The sequence below is a fragment of the Tetrao urogallus genome (assembly GCF_951394365.1).
Source record: "Tetrao urogallus genome assembly, chromosome: 6".
In the NCBI taxonomy this organism is placed as follows: Eukaryota; Metazoa; Chordata; class Aves; order Galliformes; family Phasianidae; genus Tetrao; species Tetrao urogallus.
Genome location: NC_136819.1, coordinates 12,115,309 through 12,128,242, shown reverse-complemented (window position 1 = coordinate 12,128,242; position 12,934 = coordinate 12,115,309). Strand labels below are relative to the sequence as shown.

General features: G+C 40.4%; 1 protein-coding gene across 1 annotated transcript in view; it reads left to right on the top strand.

Moving 5' to 3' along the window:
- Nucleotides 1-308: 308 nt before the first annotated feature.
- Nucleotides 309-12,934, top strand: part of ABCC8 (ATP binding cassette subfamily C member 8) — a gene marked incomplete at both ends in the record, with an annotated part of 67,383 nt that continues 54,757 nt past the window's right edge. Inside the window, 6 exons of the mRNA XM_079537687.1 lie at nucleotides 309-504; nucleotides 1,285-1,426; nucleotides 3,605-3,726; nucleotides 8,304-8,470; nucleotides 10,461-10,703; nucleotides 11,514-11,702. Of these exons, the coding sequence (XP_079393813.1) occupies nucleotides 309-504; nucleotides 1,285-1,426; nucleotides 3,605-3,726; nucleotides 8,304-8,470; nucleotides 10,461-10,703; nucleotides 11,514-11,702 (1,059 nt within the window). The remainder of the gene's footprint in view (nucleotides 505-1,284; nucleotides 1,427-3,604; nucleotides 3,727-8,303; nucleotides 8,471-10,460; nucleotides 10,704-11,513; nucleotides 11,703-12,934) is intronic.

Genomic DNA, 12,934 nt, shown 5'->3' with positions numbered 1-12,934 from the left:
CACCGCTCACGCAGCGCCTTTACAGAGCGCTCTCCCGCTGAGGACAGCGGGCCGCGCGCTGCCCCGTTTCCCGCCCAAACAGCCCGCGGCCGTGAGGCGGAGCCGCCGCGACACTACGCGGCATCTCGGCTCCCTCAGCCGGCGCGGAACCCTGATGGCCGTCAACGGCGACAGCACACCGAAACGGGGCGGTCCCCGAGGCGGGGTGAGCGGCGGGGCGGGGCCGCGAGGGCGGCGAGGGGCGGTCGGCGGCCGTCCGCAGGTGCGGGGCGAGCCGCAGCCGCGCAGCCCGTGCCGGCCCCGCCTGGATGTGCCCGGAGGCGGAGGCTGCGCCGGGCTGCGCGCAGGGTCCCGTCATGGCCCTGGCGTTCTGCGGCGACGAGGGCAACTCCACCGCTTACAACGTGGACCACGGCGTGCTCAACAACGGCTGCTTCGTGGACGCGCTCAACGTGGTGCCGCACGTCTTCCTGCTCTTCATCACCTTCCCCATTCTCTTCATCGGTGAGCGCCTCCTCGGCCCTTCCCGCCCCGTGCCCGCCTCGCCTCGCCCTCCCCGGCTCCCCTTCTCGCCCGGCCGTGCCCCGCTCCCCGCCGCGGGATGCCCCGGCCTCTCTGTGCCGCCGACCGCGGTTCGTGCCCGGGACACGGGGTAGGGCGGAGCGGCTGTGAAGCGCTGCCGCAAACCTGGCAAGTTAGCGTCGTGCGATCGGGTAAACCCGCTGCCGGCCCGTGCGGCAGCCCTGTGGCTATCAGCCCTGATAACCACGGGGGAGGGCAGCCCTAACTTGCCGTGTCCGCAGTGGCTATCATCTGATGACCTGAAACTGGGGCTGCCGGTAGGTGGCCCAGTCGCTTAACGCACGGCTCCGCCGCTGCTTCTGAGCACCTGCAGGCAGGGCCGGATGGGGTCCTGGGCGGCCTGAACTGGTGGGAGGCAGCCCTGCCCGTGGCGGGGGGGTGGAACCGGATGATTTCTATGGCCCCTTCCGACACAAGCCGTTCTATGAGTTTATTATGTGCTAAAATGTTTGGAAAATATTTAATTTGCGCAGTAAGCTGCCGACAGTATGGGAATTTTAGGCTGTGTCCTGTCTGCTTTGTTTGCTTCATCCTGTGTGAAGATGAAGAAACAAGAACGCAGTTCTGAAAGGATTCGAGTGTGTGCATGTTTAACATCATGGTTCTGTTTGTTTTAGTACACTTTGTTTCTTACACATATAATTCCTGTGTGCAGAAAAGTATATATGTCAATTTTGTAAAGAAAGCTCTTTTCCTATTCAGGATGGGGAAGTCAGAGCTCCAAAGTCCATATCCATCACAGCACATGGCTTCATTTTCCTGGCCACAATCTCCGCTGGATTCTAACTTTTATCCTTCTGTTTGTTCTGGTGTGTGAAATTGCGGAGGGCATAGTGTCTGATGGGTGAGTGTATGTCTCCATTCTCCTGATAGCATTGAGCGTTTCCAAATAATTTCAGGGTGTTTCCCCCCTGTTTAAATTCTTGTATTCCCTATATTCTATTCCTTGTGATTATAAAAGTGAAATCTGTATTTTTGATGATTAACCTACCGACCTTGTATCAGAAATCCCACAGACCTTGCCAAGCATGCACACACAAAATTGACCTTAATCATTTTTAGTTCAGCTTAATGACAGTATCTTTCCAAAGAATAATCAGAGATAAATCCTAATGATTCAAGCAGATGGTGACATTTTCCTGATGTGTTTTATGTCCGAGGATCCAGTCCCACAGTCTTTGCTCAGGCTGAACTTCTATGAGCGCAGTAGATCACAACATTTCCCCCCCAGACTCAGTCCTGTTCACCATAATAAAAGGAGCAGGTCTGTTGGAGGTCATCATCTCACCCGATAGAGTTGCTTTTGAGTTTCCAGAAGGTGCAGTACATCTGTTGCCTTAGCAGAACATCTCGCATTGTTTTGATGAAAAAGATTTGTTTTCCCCAAATTTAAATCTGTTAGAGCCTTCGTTTGATTTGATTGGTACTGATTGTGGCTTGATTGTATTCCTCCCCAGTTGAGTTAGGTGTTATAGAGGGGAAAAGGCTATTATGTGAACATCTGTTCCGTGTTTCCTTTAATCCATCACTTGTTACTCAAGTGAGGAAAATCTTTCAACAGTTAGCTGAAGGGGAAAATTACTTTAAGTAAAACAAGTGATACAGGAAAATGATTTATTGTGAAAAAAGGTAAAGGCCTGTACTGGTCACTGTGATCATCGTCTTCTAAAGAAAGGTCTGATTTTCATAAATAGCATGAATTTCCATCCTGAGGGTTATGAGGTTGAAGTTGCTCGTTAAATAGAAGTTTATCCATTTACATAACTAATGTCCATTCACCATGTGAGACACAGTGCAGAATTCTGCTGTAAAAGCTGATACCATTATTATTATAACTTCTCTTCAATATATATAAATAGGATTATTATTTTTTTTCAGAGCCAGGTTTTTGATGTGTTTTTTGAGAGTCTTTTTCAAGCTTATCAGGATGTGGGAGGCTCAAAGCAACATCTCCTGCCTTGAGTTTTCTGTTTTATTTTATTCTTAAAGATAATGGGAGAGTATGATCACTTGCTACTTAAATTGGCTCAGAATGCTGCTGTTCAGTAATAAGTGTCAATTGACAGGAATTTAAGCTCTTAACTATCCTGAGGGAGTGCCAGCCCACAATTGTGCCTCCCAAGCTGTGAGCAGGCTAGTGAGCATGCCGGTCTATAAAAACAGATTTTAAGATTCACCAGCTTTCTGAGACCAAAATGTACCATATTGCTAAGTCCTTGTGACAGTGATTGGTTGCTAAAGGCTTTGGCAGTGGGAGACAGAGAAACTGTACCTCTTGACAGTATAAGAAACATTATTGCTTTTGTGAAAGAAGGAATAGAGGGGGAAAATGACAAGTAGGGGGAAAGAGGTGGGGGGGAATGATTGTATTTCTCTTTATACAAACTGACAAAGCTGGCTGAGAGTTCCCATATTCCTAAAGGCTGTGTTTTCCAGAATACTGTCCGCTCCTATGTGAAGCAAAGTGTCAAGACTTTTGCTTTATAGGACAAAACTTAGAGGCATATGATTCTGTGGTAGATTTTGTTTGATGAATGGTAAGTACTGAAAACAGTGCACTGTGTAAGTAAGTTCTGTGCTGTCATGCTGTTTTCTTCTCTGAAACTGGAGAAGGAAAATCAAGCATTTTCACGGAATGTTTCTGTAGGAAATCTTAAGCGGTGCTGTCACTTGGTGTTCTCTACATTATTTGATGGACAGCTCCCAAACTAGTTTAGCTTAAATTAACTTTTCTCATTTTGGAACTGAGCTGCTTATTCTAATTTAAACAGTGTTCCCGCTAACTTCAGTAGGAAATAAGAGTGTGCACATTTCATTTTCAGTGTGGGGGAAGAGTTTGAAATCCGACTGTGTGATTTATGAGCACAAATCCCATTGAAAATTGGATAACTTTGCATCTATAAACCATCTTAGAAAGTCCTACCTCCAAACTGTGTACAAAACAGAATTCATAAATTTAAAAGGCAGCATTTAAATAGCTGAGATTGATTCTAATTGGTTTTTGTTTGTTTGTTTTTTTTAGGGTTTCAGAATCCCGCCATTTACACCTGTACATGCCGGCTGGGATGGCGTTCTTGGCAGCCATCACGTCTGTTGTCTATTACCATAACATTGAAACATCCAATTTCCCAAAGTTATTAATCGGTACGTTTCTCGAGAAGCTTGCAAGTGTGAATGTTGGTGCTGTGCACCTGCTCCTTCTGTGATCTGTCACTGCAGTCTCAGCTTGAGTGAAGCCGCACCTGTATTCTGGTCTGCTGGTTGCCATTACCAGTCTCAGTTCTAGAGAGCAGTTTTCCTGAAATGGCTCATTGTTTTCAGTGCTTTTGAATTACAGTTATATTCTGTGCAGTGTGTTTCCAGGGATCCATTGGGCTGAATGCTTCTTTAAGAGAAACTAGATTTGTGGGAAAAGTAGCACGTTAGAAATCAAACTCTAAAAGCTATCAGTATCCCTCTGCTTGTCGGCATGTTATGTTTAATCATGATATAAAATTGAAGCTGTCTTCCTGTCTGTGATCTCTTGAAATATGTGAGGAGTCAGGAGAAATGAATGATGCCAGTGACTTTGATGTATTTCTTTCTTTGCTGGTTCTTTCTTCTCCTTCCTAAAACATCCTTTCTAAATTGCTTTAAGTCAGGGCATTTTCCATTGGGGACATATAAGAACTGCCTCGTATTTCCTGCAAGACTGTAAATAAGCTGTAGCTAACTGTAGGAAATGTTACTGCTGACAATCACAGTTGGTGATAGGTTCTGAACAGTTGGAGTAGATTGCAGTCTGTGGAAAAATACGTGTTTAGCCTCCTGTCACCTCATTCGATTCACTTTCAGCTCATTTTCTATTTTAATGGATCCTTAGGCTTTGTCATTTTGTTGTTGTGGCTGTGAATCGGCGTTCTGTTGTAATTCCTGTCAAGTGGTAAAAAGTCAGCAACAGTTTGATTTGAGAAAGCTTTTCAACACCAACAGACTGCATGTTGCAATATGCAGGCATCCTTTTCTGCGGGAGTCTGTATCTCTCACTAACGAAGTCACTCCTTTTTGAAAGGTCTAATTTAGATGATAAAGAATACAACAACTACAAGCAAATAAGAAATTAAACGAGGGTTTCTATCTAGGCATGGCAGCCTTCATGGTTTCTTACTTGGGACTGCTTTTCTTCTTGCACTCTTCTCTTAAGTAGGATCTTTTCTGTCTTTATGACTAGGTGGGGTTATACAGTCACAGTTTGGTAAGTTGACATGCCTACTTTTAATGTCTTCTCCTAGCTCTACATGTTATGTTTTAGGAGAGCATGGCCCACGTGTTACAATCACCCCTAGAAAGCAAGCTTTCATTGTTATTGAGTTGTTTTTTGTTAGTTTGTTTTCAGATATTCAATAGAGGTTTTGATAATTTAGTGTTGTTCCCATGTTCTTGCTGTTAGATCACTAAGAGTAGCGCAAGCATGGATCCAGTAGTTACCCTTTATTTGTATAATCCTTTCCTTGTAAAGATTTCTCTCATGATAATTTTGTTTGGTATTTTGAGTACTGGTGCTGGATGAGCTCTGGACAGTGTTTGAATGATAAACAAATATGTCAGCAACTTAAATAAGTGCAATTAGTAACTATGGTGCTAAAGTTAATCATAAGAAATTTTCGTTTTGCAAGAATTTCCAAGGAAGTTAGGAAATCTAATCTTAATGCTAACTCTTAGGGAAAAAAAAAAAAAAAAATTAAACTACATTCTATTCTAATTAGTTAACCTAATTTGAATCCCAATCCAGAGTCTTCATAAACTGAGTCCCAGATTTTTGTTCCGAGTATTTTTTGTTTTTCTCTTCATTGTCATATTTTTGTGAGAATGCCAAAAAAACATTTTTAAGTTTTAATTATGTTTTTTTTAGTTGTACAAATTTTTTACTACTTAACCTTAAGAGTCGTTGTCTTTCAGTGTTAATTACAACTGCTTTGTATTGAGAGCTGAAACTAGGCAATGATACCTTTCTGCAAACTAGCTCAGTGTATGGAGCTGAATATAGCTATAATTAAATCTGTCAACTCACTAGAGTGCAGTGCGTGCATGAAGCAGCTTTCTCTTAGAGCCTAACACAAATAAGGTAAATGGAAGCAATGAGGAAGAATTTATATTAATCATAATTATGGTTGAGTGTACAAGAAGAGAGACCAAAAGAGGGTTCTTCTTTACTAAGATGTTGCAGAGGAGATGTAATACTCTACACGCACAGAGAAGTGAAATTCCACCTAATTTGAAGGTGTCACCTGCCTCAGCTGGAGGATCAGTGCCTGCAGTTGCACTTGGTAGCAGTATAAAACAGCAGGCTAAACTGGAAACAGCATAAAGCAAAGGCTCTTTGGCTAAAGAGCCTCATTCAGAACTTACCACATTCAGTGGGGAAGCTCTCTTTTATGCAGAAACCCTTACAGATCTGTCCATTCATTTTGAACAGATACAATTTTCCAATCCTGTCCAAGGGAGGTTTTGTTGTTTGTTTTGAAAGCTTTTTCACTCTATACAGTAAACAAATCAAATCCATTTGTTGTTGTACATAAGCAAGCAAGGGAATGAATATCCTGTCAACTCGGGGAATTAGCACATTCTCTTGGGGTATTTCAGAACAAGGGTTGCAAATTCTTGTACAGATCCTGCTTCTCAGCTCTGTGCCCAGGCTTCAGGCTACTTTAAAGTAGTCATTCTTTTTATCTTCTATCGTAAAAGTTGTCAAGGTTTAGTGTTTTTGTTCTCTGAAGCTAACGATTGAGTCCAGGGTATCCAAACTGTTGGAGTGCTTTGATCTTATCTGAGCCTGTTTTTCTGTGTATGATCTTGACCTGTAATTATATTGCATCAAACATAGCTTTTCCAGTCCGACACTGATAATATGTGGCTTTCGTAATAATGCTGATTTTGGGACTTTTTGCGTAGTGTTGCAGAATAGATGTAAAACAGTTGTACAGTTTAGCAGGACACATTTTAAAATAATTCTCATACAGAAAATCTGCTAGCTTTCTTGACATTCAAAGTATGTATTTGAATGGTAGCATATGATTGCACTGTTTCTGGAGCTAATATTTGTTTTGCAGATAAACCCCAGAAATAAAACATTTGGGGAAAATTATGAAATAACAGGACTTATTATGCTGAATGAGGTAGTAGTATGAGGACACATGACTTTTCTTTTAATTCAATAAGGATTTCTGCTCTTCTTTCTGTTTTACCAATCATAATTATAGGACTGCCTCCCTATTCTTGGCAATAATCTATTTTTCTAGTTTAAATATCTTGTACCTTAGCATCATTGTTCATTCGCTCGCATCAGCAAGCTGCTGATGGCTCTCCACATTTGTAAGCTGGACTTACAGTTGCTGATGCCTTAGAGCACTTTCTCTAGTGTTGCAACAAGACACTGAGAAAGCAAATACATGTCTTTCTTGTCATTTAGAGCACATCCCAGCTGTTGTGCCATGGCACAACGTAACAGCAAAAAACCCAAAAACCATGTAGAATATCATAACCCCATAGATTGTTTCCTTTAGAGTTGGGATCAGCAGCTGGTTTATTGTGTAGTAAATAACATGGAATGCATTTCTAAAATCACCAGGGCTTACTGCAGGGATTACACTTATCACTTAGTGCACAAGCACTTCTAGACAAGAAGTTCAGGAGAGCTCTAGAACCTAGAGTACTGTGTTCAGCTCTGGGGCCCTCAGCATAAGAATGACATGGAGCTCTTAGAGCAGGTCCAGAGGAGGACCATGAAGATGCTCAGAGCATGTGAAGATGGGCTGAGAGAGTTGGGAAAGTGAAGGCTCCAGGGAGCTTTTAGCAGCCTTCCTGTACCCAAAAAGCTCCTACAGGAAAGGTGGAGAAAACTCTCTATCAGGGAGTGCAGTGATGAGACTATGTGTTGTTTTTTTTGTTTTTTTTTTAGACTCAAAGAGTAGTTTAGATTAAATGTTAGGAAGAAATTCTGAGAGTGATGAATCACTGGAACAGCCTAGAGGATTACTGGTGTCCCATCCCTGGAGGTTCAAGGCCAGGTTGGATGGACCTTTGGGCAGATTGATCTAGCAGATGTTCCTCCTTATGACAGGAGGCTTGGAACTTGGTGATCTTTAAGGTCCCTTCCATCCTAGGCCATTCTATGTACTTTGAAAAGTTAAAATTATATTTTATGAAGGTCTGAACATCCTCGTGAATGTATATTTGTTATAAATTACATGTGGAATTTGCGTTGTGCAATAAAGATGAAGAGCAGCAGCAGTTTGGAGAAAATACTTTTATGTTCCTACATACACTCCAGAGATTTGCAGGGTTAATGAGGTCGGTTTTCCTTCAAACCAAATTTGTATCAGCCTTGCAGCATTAACACAATTTGAAAAACATCATTTATAGCCACCTTCTCTTTGAGGAAGCTTCTTCCCTTAAGCTCGTAGTGTGGCTGCATTCTTACAACAGATAGAAATATCCTTCATAAGATTTCAATTTGTAAAGCTTTCCAAGGATCACCAGATATAATGGGAAAGGAATTTGGATCAAACATTATCTTAACATTTTTGTGACTGCAAAATTGAACGAGGATTCTGTTTTGACATGAGGATGTCCACTCTGGTTTTATACATTGTTGCATTCTTTTTGAATGAGTATTTAATAAGTACTGCCTTTGTGTATTTTCGCAATTACGCAGCTGATTAATTTTATTTTCTTCCCTACAGCTTTGTTGTTCTACTGGACTTTAGCTTTCATAACTAAAACCATCAAATTTGTAAAGTTCTGTGATAATGGAGTTGGATTTTCTCAGCTTCGATTTTGCCTCACAGGACTGCTGGTTGTTCTATATGGAATGCTACTGGCTGTAGAAATAAATGTAATCAGAGTGAGGGTAAGTTGAGTGTTGTAAGCCTCCTGTCCTTTTTTTTTTTCCCATGTTGCCAGGTGCTTAGTATGAAACACATTTGTAACTGAGAGAGAGAAAATCCAGTGATAAATAGAAATATGTTTGAGAGCTAAATAGGAATATGTTTGAGAGCTAAACAGGAACCCAGTTTTATTCGGTCATAGCTTAAAAATGCCAGAATCAACTGTAGATAAATTTCACCTGTTTAAGTGTATATTACAAATTCACAATTTCAATTATCAAAAACAAATGTATCTAAAACAAGAAAAGACTGGGTGAAAATAATTGTCTACTCTAAGAGTATTAGACGCACAATTAACATCTTTCATTTTGCAGGAGATAATTTCAGTAGCTGATTAATTGGGGCAAATAAAATTGCTATACAGCCTCCCAGGTGTGTGCATTTCTTTGTGTCTCCTGTCATAATCCAATCATAAGCCAAAAAAGAGGTGGTTTTGGAACTGGCTGGGTAGATAATTGCCAAAGTTCTTGCCTTCAGCTGTTCTCTCACCTAACTGTATGTGCAAGTTAAACTTACTCTCAGGAGGGAAGAGAACTTCTTCGTGTAAATGCTCTTGCTGCTTCCTTCACACTAATATATGTTTTATTTCCAGTAATACTATAAGCAACATGAGATGTACATGTGTGTCATATATATATTTTTTATTCATGTAATAAAACTGCATTTTAAATGAGATTTGTTCATTGTGGAATTACAAGCTACAAAGAGGAATAAAAATGGTCACTGTCTACTGTCATTTTTTTAATTTTTTTTTTTAATTGGAATTAATTGTTAAGGGATGTCAGTGGTGCATAAAAATTAACCATTAGCATGGATTTTTTTACTGCCTGTTGTGTCTATGCCAAAGTTTGGAGAGACAGGCTTATTGTTACAGCTGCTGAAGGAAAGGATTGGGTTGAATGGAGAGTCAGCAACTGCTGGGAGCACTTTCAGGGACGGGGACATCCACAACCCCTCTGGGCAGCCTGTGCCAGCACCTCAGCACTCTCTCCTTAGAAAAAAAACAACCAATCAAACAACAACAACAAAACCCACTTCCCTGACATCCAACTTAAATCTCTCCTCCTTTAGTTTAATACCATTCCCCCTATCACTATCTACCCTTGTAAAAAGCTGATCTCCATTATGTTTATAAACTCCGATTAAATACTGAAGGCTGCAGTGAGGTCTCCATGCAGTTTTCTCTTTTCCAGGCTGGACAAGCCCAGTTCCTTCAGCCCATCTTCGTAGGGGAGGTGCTCCAGCTTTAGGATAATGTGAATTATTTCTTTGGCTATGGCTGGAGAAAGTATACCACTGAAGCATATCCAGAAATCCTACTAATACTGGTGTGATTTACATACAGAGATAGTAGAAGTGGAGTGAAGTGTGTGACTGAGAACTTCTAAGAGGTGTATTTTTAAGAGATGTTTCATTTTTGAAAAAAAAAAAAAACCAGCATCTGAAAAAGTTTTATCGTGACAATAGGAAATAATTAGGAATTTTCCCTTATTCTTAGGAGTTTTCCTTTGCTTTTTCAGCATTTAAGCCAATGAAAGCATTTGTTAGTGCCATATGCACTGTGTTACAGTGGCTTTCTGGACTCGGGGCAGCTCAGGTCACTGTGTGTTTTGAGCTAGCTAAAGGTGAGGCTCTGTGGTAAAGAAGATGAACCACTACTGCACTGTTGTGTTTTTCTTCAAGTATACAAGTTTGTGCCTCGTAAAGAAAATGATGCTGAATGTTTAGGGTAATATATTTCTGGGCTAGATGCCTCCAATATTCCCATGGTACTGGAGGTACCTGGATTGCTATGTTGTTTGAATTTGAATGCCTAAATTCCGTGAGTACTTTTGAGAATGTAAGCCTTTGATTCCCTGATGATCTGCTGTGTCCTTATCTCTTAAGTATTCGTTGTAGACTTGTATTTTCTATATGAGTGTGATTCTTTTGGGGGATTTTTTTGAATTTCAGAGATATGTTTTCTTCAAAACTCCTAAAGAAGTTAAACCTCCTGAGGATCTCCAGGACCTTGGCGTTCGATTCCTACAGCCGTTTGTGAACCTGTTATCCAAAGGAACGTATTGGTGGATGAACACATTCATCAAGACTGCCCATAAAAAGCCAATAGACTTGAAAACCATAGGCAAGCTTCCCATTGCCATGAGAGCTCTGACCAATTACATTCTCCTTAATGAGGCTTTTGAAGCACAGAAGGTATGTGAAGCATAGAATTGTCAGTCAACTTTCTCACTGTTTACATTTTTCACTGCTTTTTATGCTATGACTGTGATATAAAACTGTGTGAACAGTCGTATTAATGAAGTATCCATTAATATAGGTTTCTCTATACAGAAATGTCACTCAGTTTTAGCTTGAACAGATAAAATTTCTTTAAAAAAGTATGCAGATCAAACACGTTACTAGTTAAATGCATGTAAAATCCATATGGCCTCTATTACAATGCAGAAAGTAGTTACTGACTGTACTCTCTAAAACACCATTAGCATTATTCCTAATAAAACCTTGAAGCCATTCAATAACAGAGTCAATATTAATGAGGTCTCATAGCACTGTTCTATGATGTTGTTTGAGCTACGGTTTGTCCATAAGAGAATTTAGGGCCAAAACTACCTTAGCTCAGATTCTGCTTGGCTCCCTACTGGGAACCAAGTGTATTCAGAAATGTCTTTTGTAGCCTATTTAGAAGAGGGTAAGCTTTTCATTCTCTGTGTTCACGGGAAAACAAAACCTGTCAGTTCCCTCTCTTTTTTTCCTACTCTTCTGGCAAGACACAAACATCACTTACTTGATGCCTGTTAAGAGCAGGAAAGAAATAATAGCTTTTTTTTGTGAAGTGGAGAAGAGTACAAGTTCAGGCTTTGTAGAAGGAGTAATTGTGATTTCTGTGCTTTTCTAGTTCAAGGATTGCAACTAATTGTCAATAAATTAAAGCAGGAGGAAAATACTGTATTGTACATGAATACAATTATATAACCTTAGATTTTCTTTTCATATTCTGGACAGAACAAAAGGCCATCTTCTCCACAGGGATCCGGGTCAATTTGGCGTGCTCTGTGCTGTGCTTTTGGGAGACCCTTACTTCTCAGTAGCACATTCCGTATTCTGGCTGACTTGCTTGGCTTCGCTGGTCCCCTCTGCATCTCTGGGATTGTTCACAATGTTGGTAAAGGAAATAACACCATCCGCCCACAGGTACTGTCTGTACTGGATCTGGCCAGGACGGGGTTAACTTTCCCCACAGCAGCCCACATAGTGCTGTGCTTTGCACTTGTAGCTAGAACAGCATTCATATTGTACCAGTGATTATTCCTGAGCAACTCTGGCACAGCATCAAGTGTAATAGTTCTCTCATTTTACTTCCACACAGCTTTTCCTTTTTTTTTTTTTCCCCTTGTGTTAAAATGCTCCTTATCTCAGCCCATGAACCTTTTTCTCAAGATATTTTCTTTTCTGTTCTTTTGAGGAGGGAGAGCAAGAGCAGTATGGTGGAGATCAGCTGTTTATGTGTGAAACCATCGCACTGTAAAAATGTCATAAGAACAGGAATAAAAAAAGTAGTGCTAAAACTGTATATTATTGATTCCTTGTGAAGAGAGTGACTGCAACGTATTTCTGAATACTAGAAGTGTTTGCTAGTATGTATGTAATGGCTACTTACATTTATACCTGGGTGGTGAACATAAATGTGTTACCTACACATTTCATCAGGCTTGCATTTGGGAAGATAATCTCATTCAGGATAATGGTGAAACACTCAGAATCTTGCTCATACTGTCAGTATTTTTGGTACAGTTGTTACAGAGATTGAACCAACTGTGATTAAGTGCTTTTGGAAAGGCAAAAGGATGTTTTTCTTTCCAAAATTAAGAGATGTCTGGGAGGATTAAAGTGCGCCTTTAACATCATGATAAAATACCAAATGGTATAGGTGTGAGAAAGAATCTCTGCTAATGGCTCTGGAAGTATTTGTTTTGAAAGATCAACTGAAGCAAAGTTTTTAAAGACGCTATTTAATTGAATGATCCCCAAGAAGAAACTTCTTGATTTATAAATATTAAAAAAAAACGAAAAATATCTGGAAGTGTTTTTTCAGAAGGTAGGGTTACTTGGTCCTCATTTTTGAGAAATAACACTTTTTTTTTTTTTTTGCAGCTCCTTTATTGTTTGGTAAAAGATTGATTTCTGAAGTCTATTGACAGTGCTGGAAATACAGTCATTCACTCAAGTAGGCTTTGGATTAGATCCATTGTAAATATTGAAATACATTGAATGCTTTTCAGAAAAAAAAAGCCTTAAGCAGAAATGAATTATTTATACATGTTGCAATCTTTGTCCTAATATTTGGAGAGTTTTATATACCAAATAGATTCAGTGAAAACCAGTCAAAGCAGGAAATTAAAAAACTAAGGCTATGGAGGATATGT